The sequence below is a fragment of the Panthera uncia genome, chromosome A2, assembly GCF_023721935.1.
Source record: "Panthera uncia isolate 11264 chromosome A2, Puncia_PCG_1.0, whole genome shotgun sequence".
In the NCBI taxonomy this organism is placed as follows: domain Eukaryota; kingdom Metazoa; phylum Chordata; class Mammalia; order Carnivora; family Felidae; genus Panthera; species Panthera uncia.
In genome coordinates, this window is record NC_064816.1 from 147571101 (window position 1) to 147587143 (window position 16043).

General features: G+C 40.1%; 2 protein-coding genes across 2 annotated transcripts in view; one reads left to right on the plus strand and one right to left on the minus strand.

Annotated features, from left to right (window-relative positions):
* The first annotated feature begins 997 nt into the window (after nt 1-997).
* The window catches only part of AKR1D1 (aldo-keto reductase family 1 member D1), a 41955-nt gene continuing 26909 nt past the window's right edge, over nt 998-16043 (plus strand). Inside the window, exons 1-3 of the mRNA XM_049642301.1 lie at nt 998-1195; nt 12030-12197; nt 15432-15548. Coding sequence (XP_049498258.1) covers nt 1103-1195; nt 12030-12197; nt 15432-15548 — 378 coding nt within the window. The 5' untranslated portion in view covers nt 998-1102. The remainder of the gene's footprint in view (nt 1196-12029; nt 12198-15431; nt 15549-16043) is intronic.
* LOC125930190 (probable protein BRICK1) lies at nt 2986-3495 on the minus strand. Its single transcript, XM_049641931.1, has one exon. The coding sequence runs from the start codon at nt 3476-3478 to the stop codon at nt 3254-3256; it is 225 nt and encodes a 74-aa protein (XP_049497888.1). The 5' UTR covers nt 3479-3495; the 3' UTR covers nt 2986-3253.

Below are 16043 nucleotides of genomic sequence, written 5' to 3' on the forward strand. Positions count from 1 at the left end.
TTTCTTAACAATCTCCAGATTCTGCCCAGGTGAGATTAACTCCAGCTCCACATTCAGAAATTACTTCTGGGGCACCTGGGTGGCTCAGTAGGTTAAGCGTCCCACTCTTGATTTCAGCTCAGGTCATGATGTCACAGTTAATGGGATCAGGCTCTGCACTGACAGCATGGAGCCTGCTTGGGATTCTCTCTCTCCCTTTCTCTCTACCCCTCCCCTGTCTCTCTCTCTCTCTCTCTCCCTCTCTCTCTCTCTCAAAAGAAATAAATTAAAAAAAAAAAAGAAAGAAATGGCTTCTAATTATCTGAGGGTGATCAATCTTTTATTTCCTTTGACCATCATGATTAGTTTAGTGATAGATCCATGAAGCAAGAAAGGTAGTGGAGACCAAAAAGACCTTTTCTAGGTTACTGTGTGAGTGACGGCATAAGTAAAAACCTCTCTTTTGTTGAGTCTGTCTCTGGAACCACGTCACTCCAAGGACGGGCCACCATCTTTTAACAATAAGGAGAGACTGAGAGAATGAAGAGACAGAGAGATAGACTGGTTAAAAGACCAGTTGTTCCTCTGGCCCACTGTTTCCCAAACTTAACTAGGTGATACAATCTTAAAACCCTTCCAAGTCCTGCTGCATCAGAATTTCCAGGCAAGTCCTGGGAATCTGCTGTAGTCTCACCTGAAGCTAGCCCTAATGTTGAAGCTTTCAGAAATATAAACCAATAAATGTCTTTTATAGTTTAGGAGAATTTGAGACAGGCCTGTCACTTGCCCACAAAACCATCCTAACTGGCAGAAGCCAACCAGACTTGTTTCTTTTTGGCTTTTCCCTCTTTTCTTTGTAGAGAAGTAAGCATTAGCTCTCAATGGGTTATGTTATTTACATGCCTCTGATAAAGTTCAAAGGACAATCTCCAGATTTTCAAAACAACCTGGGGAAAAAAAAAAGGTTGAGAAATAGATCTGCTAATCTCTCTTCCCTCCCACTGCTCCTCCCTCGGACTCTCCTTTCTTTCATTAAATAGGCCCTAAAATATCCTTACAAAAAGACTTTCCCAGTAGTGTCCAGAATTACTCTGAAAAACGTGAAACCCAGACTCTCTCCAGGATGAACCTCAGTGCTGCAAATCACCGTATACCCCTAAGTGATGGAAACAGCATTCCTATCATCGGTCTTGGCACCTACTCAGAACCTAAACTGGTAAATCTCTTTTTTATTTTCATTGTTTTGAAACTTCCCTGGAGCATAATCTTTCATTTGTTTTGAATGGAGCTCATTGATTTCCTTTTTATAATAATGAAAGTCACCTCCAAGGAGTACTACTTGGTGTCCTGAGTAATGACCCGGAGGTTAAAATTATATCAGTTTATAATTTAAAATTATCTTGAATTAGAAAATGGGACTTTTCTGCTTCTTTGGCTGAAATTTAGCTAAATTTCGACTAGTAGACTGGACTGAGGCACGTGATATTTCTGAGTTTATTACTTATGGGGTTTTTAAAACTTGTATTTGAGGATTTCTAGTTCAGTCTAACAAGCATTTAGTGAAAACCTGCCATGTATGAAGCACTAGGCTATAGAAGTTTCAAATATGAAGAGAATGGTGTCTGTGCTGCCTAGGAATTAAAAATCAAATAGAGGAGGCTGACTCTTTAATAGCTAATTATAGAATAATGACGATAAGAGTAAATTCTACCCCAGAACTATAAACAGTATCTCTCTGAAAACACATAAAAATAGTTAAATTTGACCTTCAAGATTGAGTAGGCTTCCATTAAAACACAGTTTCTACTTATGAGAAAAATATTTCTGCTTTCTTCATTGCAATTCAAATTTAATGCTGATTACCAGAATGAACCAGTGGTATGTGTAGAAATGCCACTGGATTTGTGTGATCACGTATGAATTACCTCTGTAAAGCTAACTGTGAGTTAAGAGGCAGAGAGACAGAGCTGAGGCAGCACATCTTAGGCAGAAGAGGAAGTATAGAGGCACAAAGATATATGATGTGTCCGGCAGAGGCCAAGCCCGTAGTGGCTGGCACATAGAATTAACGGTGGAGACAACGGCATCTGGCTCTGGAAATGCAGGTTGAGACTAGATTATAAAGGACCTTGCATACCATGCCAAGGAGTTGAAACTTCACTGTATAAAAGGAGGAATTATGTGAAGTTTAGAAACAGAGGAAAAGCACCACGAGATCAGTGCTTTTGGAAGATAACTCTGGGGGCAGCATGGGGAATGGAAGGCAGAGAAAGAAAAATAAACTACACGTACCAAGAGGAGTTAATACTTGTATCCGCTGCAATTGCCCAGTTCCACTGATTTTGGTAATGTAAAGGAAAATCACTGTTGAAACAATTATAACAGTCTTAGTCATTGGCCCCTTCCTCTTCTCACTTTGCCCATTGTCTATATATGACCTCGTTCATAATCTTGGCTCCAATCACATATATGCAGAGACTCCTGAAATTTTATTTCCTGGTTTTTGTTTTTTTGTTTTGTGTTTTGTTTTGTTTTGTTCTTTGTTATACATATACTCATATAGCCTGGACTCGCTACATCAGAACCACTTGGGAATTTTTTTTTTAAGTTGAGGAGTTTATTAGGGAAATATGAGAGGCAAAGACACCCCAAGTGACAGAAAATTCTGAAAATGTCCCTTCAAGCCAAGTGGGGGCCTAACCTTGACCTCCCCAAAAGGACAAGAAACTGGTGGGTTACCAACAACATTCTCTTGTGGCTACCTTGCCTGGGCATAAGTGTCTCAGACAGGACTGCCTCCCACCCCCCACCAAAGGTGGAAAGGAGACAAAGACTGTTTATAGAACCAATGCAGAGGCAATGAGAGCTGTAAGGAAAGTGTGTGTATGCCTTGCGTGTGTGTGTGTGTGTGTGTGTGTGTGTGTGTGTGTGAGAGAGAGAGAGAGAGAGAGAGAGAGAAGGAGGTGGGGAGGACCTTAACAAAGAGTCCCAGAGCCACGCCTCAAATACGTTGACAAACAGTTCTACAAAATGTTACTTTAAAAGGTAAAATGCCTAATGTTGTTTCCGAGAGTTCCCCTGGACTTCTTCCCACATGCCACATCACACACTGATGTACACGGCAGAGCCCAAAGGCCACGCTTTTGAAAAAAGAAAAACAAGAATAAGCCCTGTTGCTCTTTAAGGAGAGAGGAAGGAGCTGAGGCTGCTGGGGTCTTTCCCACGTAGGCCTGTGTTCTGTAAAGCAACTTCCCAGCAGTAGCATGGCACAGTTCTAGGTGCGGGTCTCACCTTTTGTCACCCGTGCTTCAATGTACTCTATTCTCCATTCGAGGGCTGTCAATTTCTCGTTTAGTGTTGCAAGTCTTGAACGACAAGACATAAACGAGTTGAGAAAGTCCGCCATTTTCTTGATGCTGCTGGTGATGACCTCAATGTACTCCCGGTTCGCCCAGTCTTGGTCAATCTCCCGCTGCACCAGATCCTCTTGACCCGCCATGGCTGCCGGCTAAGGAGGAGCCGAATATTTTTTTTTTTTTTTTTTTTTTTAAGAAATGCTAATCCTTAGTCCTCACCTCTGACCTACCGAATCTGGTTCTTTAAGGGTAGAGGCTGAATATTTGCATTTAACAAGCTCCTTGGATAATTGTGTTGTACAGTTAAGTATGTATTCCATCTTTCATAAACACCTCTAACTCAATATAACAAAACTACACTATCCATTTCTACCTTCCCCTCCAAATACTTCCACTCCTAGGAAATAACACTACCACTCTGAGCCACCCAAGCCAGAAATCTGAGTACATTCCTTCATTCTGCCCTCTATCCTTGTTTCTCTCTTTGTCCACATTTCTTCCAAATGATTGCTGTTGAATTTATCTCAGAAATATTTGTTCACTTGACACCTTCCTCTTGGTCTCCTTTGTCACTGCTTGGTTTGGGTTCTTCATTTGTTAGGCTATTCTTCCAATTTTGTCCCCTCCAATTATTCAAACTGGGGTTGTCAGGATCTTCTTCAGACCCAAATATGATCACATCACTCCTCTGCTTAATGATTTCAATGGCTCCCTATCCATTATAGGGTAGAATCCACATTCCTTACCTTGCACACTGAGCTTTTACGGTTCAGTCAAGACCCGTCTATCCAGCAGAATCTACCACCATCTTCCACCTCTCTCCCTCTCTGTGCAACACATAACTACCTGAATTCCTCGAACAACTCTCCCATCTCTGTGCCTGTGAACATGCTGTCCTCTATCTGGAATACCCTTTCTTCTGGTTTGTTCAGCTAGCCGGCTAAACCTCTACTGAACCTTCAAGACTCAGGTCAAGGATGCTGCCCCTCAGAACCCCATCTCCCAGCCACCACAACTTAGCCCTCTTGTGTGTCCACATAGCCCCTTTTACTTGACTCTATTGTAGCCCTTATCACACTATATTGTAATCACGGTTTCTCTGCAATCTTCCCCACAAGATTGTGAAATTCATTATGAAAGAGAGAATGTCTTGTTCAGCTCTGTATTTCCAGAATATTATCTAGTATGTAATGGGTATTTGGCTGATGCTTTCAAATTAATGAGTGTGTTTGTAAAAGGGGACGTCTACGTTTGTGAGCATCAGAGGGTATGGCGATATAAATGAATACAATAATAACAGTTAATGCTTTCTGATCACTTAACACGTGAACTATTTTAAGTGCCTTACAGCACATGCGTTTTCTAATATTCAAAACTTTACAAAAGACACACCATTTAACCCCATTTACAGATGATAAAACTGAGGTATATAGAGAGAAAAAATTGCCCCAAACTTACAATGCTAGGGAACAGAGCTTGGATTTTAACCAACATACTTTGGGTCCAGATTCTATGTTCTAATCCCTATATTATATTGCCTCTTAAGAACATATCTTATATCAATGAAACTGCATATTCCTAACTATGACTTTCTTTTTAGAAAACAATGTTTATTTATTTTGAGAGAGAGAGAGAGAGCGCACAAGAAGGAGAGGGGCAGAGAGAGAGAGAGAGAGAGAGAGAATCCCAAGCAGGCTCCATGCTGTCAGCCCAGAACCCAGTGCAGGGTTCAATCTCACAAACCATGAGATAATAACCTGAGCCAAAATCAAGAGTGGGATGTTTAACTGACTTAGCCACCCAGACACCCCTCTATGACTTGCTTTGTCTATTTCTATTTATGAAAGTATTTAGGAATCCTGAAAGTATATAGGATGTGCGTGAGTATGTACGTGTGTGTATACAGGATGGATCTCTTTCTCTCCCTCACTCTCTCTCTCTCTCTCTCTCTCTCTCTCTTTCTCTCTCTCTCTCTCTCCTGAAACTTAGTGGAGCTGAGAGTGCTGTGCCTACAATAAGTACAATTAAGTACCCACTATGTGTCTAGTAATATTAACTGCTATAGGTTATGGACATTCAAAAGCAGTTGTGTGTCATTTCCCCAAAAAGAGTTATATTTCACTTCAGAAAATAAGACATGCACTGATTACTCACTTGATACAACTCAACACAACTTAAGAAGGATACTAAGAAATGAAGACCATGCATGCAGCAACTACAGTTGTGATCAGAAATATTACCAGTTGTAAAGTAATAGATGGAGTTCGTGGCAGATCTCACGAAATCAGAAACTCTAATGTGAAGAAAAATACACCACATTTGTGTGGAAGGTTTGTTGGGGCTGCAGGAGGAGATGAGGAATGGGAAGAATGGAGTATCTCACATAAAGCAGAGTCATGGCTTCCTGTTCCAAGCTATGCGACTGATAATTCCCTGATCATCTTCCCAGGACTGGTGAGGCAGAGGCTGGAACGACCTGTGCCCAAGTCAGCCACCCTGAAATAAAAGTTCCCAATTACATTTACCTTCAGAATCAGTCTTAGTCCTAAAGGCAAAGTTGGATGCCAAAATCTAGCCTTCTCTACTTGGCATGCCTGAGATTCTTTTCAAACCCTTTATTCTATAAGAAGTAGAAGGCGAATGGCAGGCTGAGGTAACTCTAGCTGAAATTCATATGTGTTCTGTGTATGTGGTCAAGTCAGTCAGCATCTTTTCTTCCCTAGAATCCTGTTCACTCTTAACACAGAAGTTAGGGCAGGAGGGTGCCAGGGAAAGATGTAGGCATGTCTTCGGGGGGAGATGGGTGGGAGCAGACATGGAAAGCTAAAGTAAGGACTGCTAACACTGTCTCCCCTGACCTCTGCCCTGTATAGATTCCACTAGAATATGTAGAGATAGGAACTGGGAAAGCAACTTGAAGGGACAATACTATGAAGCTGTGTGAGGGGCCCCAGCCCAGCTTCTCCTGACTTAGATTTTTTTTTCTCCTAAGGTGCCCAAATTCTTGTAAAGGTTTCCCATGCCTGTGGATTCAGGGAATTTGAGATAGAACCAACATTTAGTAGCACCAGGCTCTCTGTGCATGACCCCACCTGATGATCACTAATGAAGACTAAAACGTGCAAATAAATTATCCACGTGACTTTTCCTTTTGAAAGCGTCCCAGTACGCTTTCATACATGGATGAAATAGTCTAGAACAGCCTCCCGACAGATTTCCCTACAGCTCCACCTGGGAAGGTCTCATAGTGAGAGTTTGCGTCTTAAACTCTTTTTTTTCAGTTTTGATATAAATTAATTCTGTTTTTATGAACATCAGCCCATGGAATTAATAGCCAATATTTATCCAAATATTCAAGTAAAACTCAACAATGTTACCAGATGTGCAAATGACACAAATCTAGGATGAATGGTAAATATTTTGGAAAATACACAATAAGTCAGTTCAATGAATATTTATTGTGTGACTTCCATATGCAAGGCATTTTCCTAGGTAACACAGGGATTGAAACAATGGTCTAGCAACAAGAGATCTGTAAATGGAGTGACTGAGGACAGAAAAAAAAAAAAAACCACCTATAACTAAAATGTAAGGAAAGGATGAAGTGCTTTAAGAGAGAGAATACTTGTTCAAAGATAAAGTAGCGATGAGCAAATCTAGTTATGAGGTAGATCAAGAATCATCAAGTTATGGGGAAGGAGTGGTCTAGGAAGTAGATTGGGGGTCTCAGTGATCCAGTATTCCTTCCTGGGTGGCCCTGGTTGAGATTTCTATAGTTGCAAGAAGTTTTCACAGTCTGGAGAGTGAGCCAAAGGCTTTGCATCTGGGAGATGTAAAGGAGAGGTAAAGTCCAAGCCCTTGTTGAGGACCAAGGAACAGACTGAAACATCAAGTCCATTCTGCCTTGAGCTGGAAGAGCATGATGCCAGTGTAGATAATTTCCAAGGTATTTATATCATTTGCACTCCCTCCAGCAACGTATGAGGGTACCCCTGCTTGACATTCTCACCAATATTTGGTGTCTTTTTAATATATGTAGTTCTAATAAGTGTGGAATAATCTCTCATTGTGGTTTAATTTCCATTTCCTTTACTCTAGATGAAATTGGCCATTTTTTCATATTTTTATGAAACATTTTGATATCTTTTGCAAAGTGGCTGTGCCTTCTATGTGTTTTTATTTATTGGATTTGTCTTCTCTGATTGATACTGGATTTGTAAAATATCTGGATATAAGTCCTTTGTCGGTTACATCTATATGAAAATATCACTTCCCATTTGCTTTTAATGGTGTCTTGATGAGCAGAGTTTCTCGATTTTAATGTGGTCATATTTATCACTCTTCATGTATCATTAGTACTCTCTGTAGCTTAAGAAATCCTTATGTACCCTAATGTCTTAGGCTGGGCACCCTGGAGAACAGCCTCTGAGAAGGAGATGTGCATGCAGGGGGCTTAGTGGGGAGTGCTCTCGGGAATCAGACCTGTAAGGGGAGTGAGAGAAGCAGGTCTGTGCAAGGGGGGAGAGTCACACTGTGATCCAGTCACAACTGGGATTAGTCCCACAGGGAGCTATAGAATGTGCTACAAAGTTGTGCTAAGTTGAGGTGAGAGAGCCAGGCTGTTACACCCTGTATTATCCATAGTGGGAATCAGAGGTGAATAACTGGCAGCCAGCACCGCTGGCAGCGGAGCAAATGAGTTCTTCTGTCCTGTGGTACACCATAACAGCCACTACAGTCTACCCCCGGCGCCAGCTGAACCTACTGGCTTTGTAGGCTAAGTTCACCCCTGAGCTCTTCTAGACTTGTGTTTGGTCTCTCTCCTGGAAAAGTTTTAAAAGAGGTAGGTTGGCAGGATGAAACAGCTCCTGCCACTAAAGCAGACTTCAAGTTGCAACTTCTCTCCTTCCTGGACTACCCATTCTAGATGTTTCACATCCTTAACTGACATATCTTCTGGTCTTGGTGGCTGATGAGATATTATAACCCAGATTCTCACCTCTGAGTTGTCTGAGTCCCTGGTCAACTTAGATCATGGCCACTGGTCTTATCGATTAACTATCAAATTTGGGAAGGGATATGTTACTGGATGGCCTAGCTGCCTGACATTTTCCTCCCTGGCTCATCGTGTAACAGCGACGGAGCCCTACCTCCTCCTGTGATAAGGTCACTTACCCCTGCCAGTATGGCATTTTTCTTAAATGCTGAATCTTGAAATAAGGAGGCTGGGTTGCCCTGGGAACTAGGATCCACTGAGCCTAAAATTCAGAGATGAGAAGTCCACATTGTCTAAGTAAGTCAAAGGAAATAATGCTAAGCTGAATCACTCCTACTGTGTTTTCAGAATCATGTATTCTACTTATTGGGGACACAACATCATATTATGGATGTTGACCTAGGGTATATGTTACATCTTGGTGGATGGCTCCGCATCCTTATAGGACTCTCCTTTCTTAAGTGGAAGAATGGTGCTATTGGCCACTTTAGGAAATAGAATTCTTTATTTCACTGTTATCATCCTTAATTGTGGAGTCAAAATTTTACATTTTAGATTTCTCCTATCATATCATTTATTTGAGTCTCCAAATATGGTATTCTATTCGACCTGAGTTTTCCCTAAAGTGAATTTTCCTAAGGAATCTGTCAGAATGTACATACAGTTCTCTTATGCTACACTTAAGAATTATAAACAAGCATTTTTCTCACATCCACATTTCCAACTAGTTCCTCCATATTGACTAGAATTGAGTCTAAAATAGTAACTCACCTCATTGCTGCTTCTGCCACCTGAAGGACAATATTTTTAGCAAGCAAAGATTGTACCAGATTGTGAGTTTGGCTTTCAGCTTTCTCCAGCAAAGCTGAGGATGACAGAAAGGATTACTCAAGACTTCACAAGTCAAGAGAGGTGAGAGGGAGGCTAAGGGAACTCTCTCCAAGCTGTTCTCAAGCTCCTGTATTTATGAAGCATACATTCAGGGAAACGTTGTGCAATACATCAGTGGGCCAGTAAGAACGTATAGAAAGCATAGGGAAAGCATGCAGAAAAACAAGGCATTCCCAAGACTACAAAAGAGCAGATGCAGAAAGCAGAGTGGAGAACAAGATAAGATATTCCATAGATAACATGGTCTAAGGAATTTATGAGCACGGTCAGGACCCAACCTCTAGATATACATTAACTGAATATCGACCAGCCCACTGTTTTCAGCAAGGCCAGAAAGCAGAGTTCTGCTTTGCACTGTGTTCCCTATAATCTCCTAACTCAGGATATAGCTATTTGATTTCCCACACCAGATATTCAGCTTTTAGAAAAGGCACTTTAATGGTAGCTGGATAACTGAAGACTCTCACTACTATAACTTGCTTCTGTACTGTGTCTTTATGAAATAAAGCATCATTTGTATATACTTCAGGCTAACGGTCAGTACCACACTCCTAACTGAGTCCTCATCATTCTCATTTTCTTTATCCTAAATGTTCCTCCTGTTCAACCCCTGTTGATCTTTGAAAACATAAGTTTATACTTTAATATGTATTGTTTGGGGTTTTTTTCCCCCTTATAGTAAATCTATTTTGGTTCTACTCTTACATTTATCAGTTCCAGCCACAAAATCTCAGTGCTATTTCTGAGATTATATTTACCATCTCATATTAAACTTTATTCTTTCATACTATGCATATACCTGATAATGGAAGTATTTTTTATTTTTTCCCTTACATTTCTGGATTCTAGCCCAGGATTCTCCTCTTCCAGTGTACTTTTTGTTGTCACACTTGCTGTCATCCATAACATCTCATTTTGCACAGTGTTTTGTGGGTGGGTTTTTCTTGCCTCAATTTATATTCAAGCCTTATTAATCATGTTGCCAATTAATTAGCCAAAGAAGTATTTCTCATATTCCTGGAATGTGTGTCTCTTTTCCCAGCTATTTGATATTTGTGACTATGAATCTCATTTTCTAATACCATCTGTGTAGCCAATTTGTTCATTTATTGTGTCTTCTTATCCTCTCAGTAGTGATGGCTTTCAACTGACGTAGGGAAAGAAAATACAATTTATACTTCCAGTGCTTTTTATTTCCGGTGCAGGACTATAAAGTCACTAGAAATACAAGATATTTCTTGTGTCACTCATTCTTAATAAATCGAATTCTGTGGGCCAGAATTCACAGGTCTGTTGAGATTTGTCAAGCATTTGGTTAGAACACTGACGATATAGAAGCAAGGACAAGTAGTTCTCAACATTTGTGAAGATCGGAATGATCGCCATTTGAATATGAGGTCAATTCAAATCTACAGATATGATTAAACCTCTCCTCCACACATAACCTAAAAAATGATTTGAAAATTGTATTCAATGAGACTAGATGATTGTCTTGATGGAAATATCCATCAAGGATTTCATTTCTCCTAAGAAAAAATTGAACTAAAATGAGACACACTCACGTATATTTAAAATGTCACCATAACTTGGGGCATCTGGGTGGCTCAGTCAGTTAAGCTCCAACTTTGGCTCAGGTCATGATCTCGCGGTTCATGAGTTCAAGCCCCACATCAGGCTCTGTGCTGACAGCTCCAGAGCCTGGAGCCTGTTTTGGATTCCGTGTCTCCCTCTCTGCCCCTCTCCTTCTCACTCATGTGCCTGTGTGCATGCACTCTTTCTCTCTCAAAAATAAATAAAACATAGAAAAAATTAAAATGCCACCATAACTAAAGAACAGTGATTTATGTGCAATCTGAAAGATGGATGACTTATACTTCCAGTGTCAGGAGTTTGTCAGGTCTTCTGGTTTGTCAATATTCAGGGGAGAGGATATTCTTATTCTTATGCTTCATGCAGGTTAATAAAATGAACAAAGGTTTGGCTACCAAATTTGATAAAAATATATCCTTTTTTTATAGCACACCCCCCAAACTGTCTTTTTCCCAGCCGTCTTGAGGAATAATTGACATACAATAAACTCTACGTATTTAAAGTACATAATTTGATGAGTTTGACTCATGCATACACCCATGAAGCCATGACTACAATCAAGATGGTGAATATATCCATCACCACAAAAGTTTCCTTGTGTTCTTTTGTAATCCCTCCCTGCCACCCTTGCCTGCCCCCGCTATTCCCCACCCCAGATAATCACCAATCTGTACCTGAACTATACATTAGTTTTCATGTGCTGGCATTTTATATAAATGCAATCATAATGTGTTTATTTTTTGTCTGGCTTATTTCACTTAGTATAATTGTTTTGATATTTACCCATGTTGCTGTATCAGTACTTCATTTCTTTTTATTATTGAGTGATATTCCATTCTGTTGATATATTCTCAGTTTGTTTACCCAAAACTTTGATTTGTAATTGAGCCTTCTTTAGTGAACTTGTGGCCTCTTATAACATAGCTATCATGAAATCTCTTGTCACTGGTAAAACTGCTCAATTACATTTCTGAGGGCACAAAGCTAGGGGAGACTTGGGATTAAGGGAGTACCCCAATGAGGGTGGGAAGGAAGCTCCCTGTGAGGTCAGTTTCCTCAGCCTCCAGACACCATCTTCCAATAACAACAGCATTTAATTGGGAATTTTGTCATTTTTGTTGTAAAATAATGTCCATGTGTACAGTGTCCTGATCAAGAATGATTAAAGAAAAGATCCATTGCTCTTTTTCCCCACTCCAACCTCCTTGTCCTTTTAGACTCCTAAGGGAACCTGTGAGAAGTCAGTGAAGATTGCCATTGACACAGGGTACCGGCACATTGACGGGGCCTACATCTATCAGAATGAGCATGAAGTAGGGGAGGCCATCAGGGAGAAGATAGCAGAAGGAAAGGTGCAGAGGGAGGATATTTTCTACTGTGGAAAGGTGAGATCTTCTCTTCACCCTCCAATTCCTTCTATTAATAGTTGGTCTGGTGTCACTTTTCCCTGTTAAAGAGTGTTGGGCTCAACAAGAGGAGTGAGTTCTCCACTCCCAAATTGCTCACTCTTGCCGGGAAGTTCGGGACTGACTAATTAGCCCCCTGAAGGTTAGGCAAAGCTCCTTCTTCATACATGGGCATGATTTAAGACAATATGGGAAGAGCCAAATCTACAGAGCAGAAAAATTGGGGAGTGGAGGGAAGGGGGGAGGTGGTTCATATTAAATAATCATTTGCCAAACCTTTCTTTAAAAGGGCAGCCTTCTTTTGCTTTTGTGTATGCCTATTTGTCCGTAGATCACTAATTTGTTTACTGAGCAAGAATTCATGTACCATCAAGTTTATAAATAAGTTAAATAAATGCTTTTAGTGTATTTACAAAGTTGCATAACCATCTATACTACCTAATTCCAGAATATTTTCATCACTCCAAAAGAAACCCATACCCACCAGTAGTCGTCCCCCATTTTCTCCTCTCCTTCCAGTCCCTGGAAACCAGTGATCTACTTTCTGTCTTTATAGTTTTCCTATTCGGGACATTTCATATAAATTGAATCACATGCTATGCGGCGTTTTGTGTCTAGCTTCTTTCACTGAGTGTAACATTTTCTAGGTTTGTTCATAGCATGTATGAGAATTTCATTTCTATCACTTCTCAGGCTTTTGGCTAAGATCAAATGAGAATTTCATTTCTTTTTTATGGCCAAATAATACTCTATTGTGTGGATATATGACATTTTGTTTACGTCACCACTACCTTTCGAGCCTTTGAAATTTCCAATATTAGAAATCACTATCCACCGAAGGGCAATCCAAAAGATAAAGCATCGTGATTAAAATGAAAGCCAGTGGAAATACAGGATGTATATTTTCAGGCAGCTTTGCAGGAATAAAGCTGTACAACTTTGGAGATTGTGTAATACAATTCTCCTGAGTGTTCTATACGAGAACAAGATGATGTTTCTGATTTCAGCCATTCCCCAGCTCCCCACTCAGGCTCCTTGCCAAGCTCTCTGGGAGTTTTGGTTCCCCAAATCCCCTGCCACTTATGGATTATGAGTCCAAGGAGCTACATATAGTCACTGTCCCAAAATATCAGCCTGAAGCTTTTCACTTTATTATAGCTTTACAATTTTGAATCCTTAAGATTTTACTATTACACAGTATCTCATTGGAGTAAACATCAAACCTTAACCTGGTGCTCACAAAATATTTTGGGGGAAGGATAATCTTGAACTCATATCCTGAGAACTTGGGCCAAAGCAACCTGCCCAAAGGCAGAAATATTTTTGAAGATTTGTGTCTTATCCTAAATTTGTTTTTAGACTTTTGCATTTCCCCCCATAATATTTTCTTATTTGTTTCTTTTTGTTTCAGTGTAAAAATGAGGTTACAAGTTACCACCAAGAAAAATAAACCAAAAAACTTTTCTTCTTAGCCGTCTATTTCATAAAGTTGCTGTGAGTTAACATTTACAAAGCGCTTAAACAGTACCTGGCACAGAGCTAGGACTATGTGTGTTTATTGAATAAAAATAAATTAAAATGTATAAAACAGAATATTCAGTTAGATGGGATGGAAGCAATAACAGAGTAATGACAAAAACACATTTTCCCACTATTCTTTCCACATTGTTTTCTCTTCTTTATGCACTTAAGGCAAGAAAAAAATTATTGTCCAAAGTAGAGAAAAATCAAATGTTACCAATTTTGCTTGCCCTTACTTGTGACAATAAGGGTATAGAAATTAAAAAAAAAAATTCCCCAAAACACTTTGAACAAATTTGATGCTCCAAGAAGTATTGATTTATCCCAAGGCTCTGAGGACCCCTCAGCACCCTATGTTTTATAGACCTCAAGGGTACACATGCTCCAGTTTGATAACCTAAGTCTTAATCTTTCATTACCTAATAGTTTAGAGATTGAGTAATTTCATTTTCTTTTTTAATTTCTTTTGTTAAGTTTATTTCATTTTTCCCCAGCTTTATTGAGATATAATTGACATATAACATTTTGTAAACTTAAGGTGTATATTGATTTGATACACTTATGTATTGCAAAGTCATTATCACTGTAGTATTAGCTAATACCTCCGTCATATCACTTAATTGCCATGTCCTTTCTGTGGTGAGAACATTTAAGATCTATACTCTTAGCAACTTTCAAGTATATAATATAGTAGTATGAACTACAATCGCTATGCTTTACATTAGATCCCCAGATTTTATTCATCTTTTATCTGGAAGTTGGTACTGTTTGATCAAGTTCTCTCCCTTTTCATCTGCAGCTGGCTGTCTAATTATTGACTTTTATTAGGGGACGAGGCAGGGTCTCCAATACTACCATTTTGGTGATCTTATCAGTGTAGCCAGATAGCCAGTAATTTCTTAGTAGGAATTGCCAGAATTTCCCTGGGGTCTAAGTACAACCAAATGAGAACAAAGGAGCAGAAAAAGGAAATCTAAATAGTTGCAATAATTTAAAGTTTTGGGGTACCTGGGTGGCTCAGTCTGGTAAGCATGTGACTCTTGATTTTGGCTCAGATCCTGATCTCACTGTTCATGAGATCCAGCCCCAAGTTGGACCAGGCTGCACTGACAGTGTGGAACCTGCTTGGGATTCTCTCTCCCTCCTCTCTCTCTGCTCCTCCCCCCCTCCCATGCATGCTATCTCTCTAAATTAATTAATTATTAATAAAAGTTTCACCAGCATCCACACCGTCTGTCACAATGTGAAAGATCCAGTGAAGTCACTCTCGCAATCGTATCTCTTGCTCAGCTAAAGCACACCTTTTATCAGAGTGTCATGAAAATAAAGCACTTAGCCCAAACAGCTAGTCAGATACATGTTCCGTTTCTACACACTGAGGAAAAGTGACAGTGCTGAGGGTCAATTCAGAAGTTAGCAGGGAGCAGGGCAAGACTTTGTCACCAAACTATGTCCTCTGTGGTTCAGATGGATCTTCAAGTCTCTGGTACTCTATCTGGATAGAGTATACTCCAGGCGTCAAGAGTTATATGAACTCCTCCTCTACCCAGATGACACCTCAGCATAAACGTATTTTTATAAAATGAAATAAGTAAATAACGGATAGGAGTGCTTTGGATAAAGGGCTGCGTTACTGTAAAAAAAAAAAAAAAGTGTGGATGTTAGCTACCTATCACCTTTTTATTCTTTCAGCTGTGGGCTACAAGGCATGACCCCGAGATGGTCCGTCCAACCCTGGAGAAGACGCTTAACATCCTCCAGCTAGATTATGTGGATCTTTACATCATTGAAATACCCATGGCTTTAAAGGTGAGTTCAGATGCCTAAAGATTAGTTCTCTGCCCTTTGGCAGCGATGAGCCAGCAGCTGTTCACACGAAGCCTCTTCTTTACTCAGCACCACAGAGTGTCAAGGTGTTTTGTTACTGTACGTCAGACAGGACTGACCAACCCAAACAAATGCTCACAAAGATTTTGTGTAACAGACTCAGGCCTGGATCCCAAGTCTCTTGATTCATAGTCTAATGCACTTGCTATTATATCTTGTCTTCACAGCTATAGTTAAAACTCTCTCCATCAAACCGACATGTGGTCCCCTCACTGTACTCCACCTGTAGTCACCTGGCATTCAGACACACCCTTCTTACTGTTCACACAGTCATGAAAATGGCCCTGAATAACATAATGCAAAATAATATCTGTAGCTGAAAACTTACCCTCCACCCCCTCCACAAAAAAATAAGCTAAAGAATAGTCAGGTTTTTGGAGCCAGAGCCAAGGTCAGGGTACCTATGTGGTATCTATT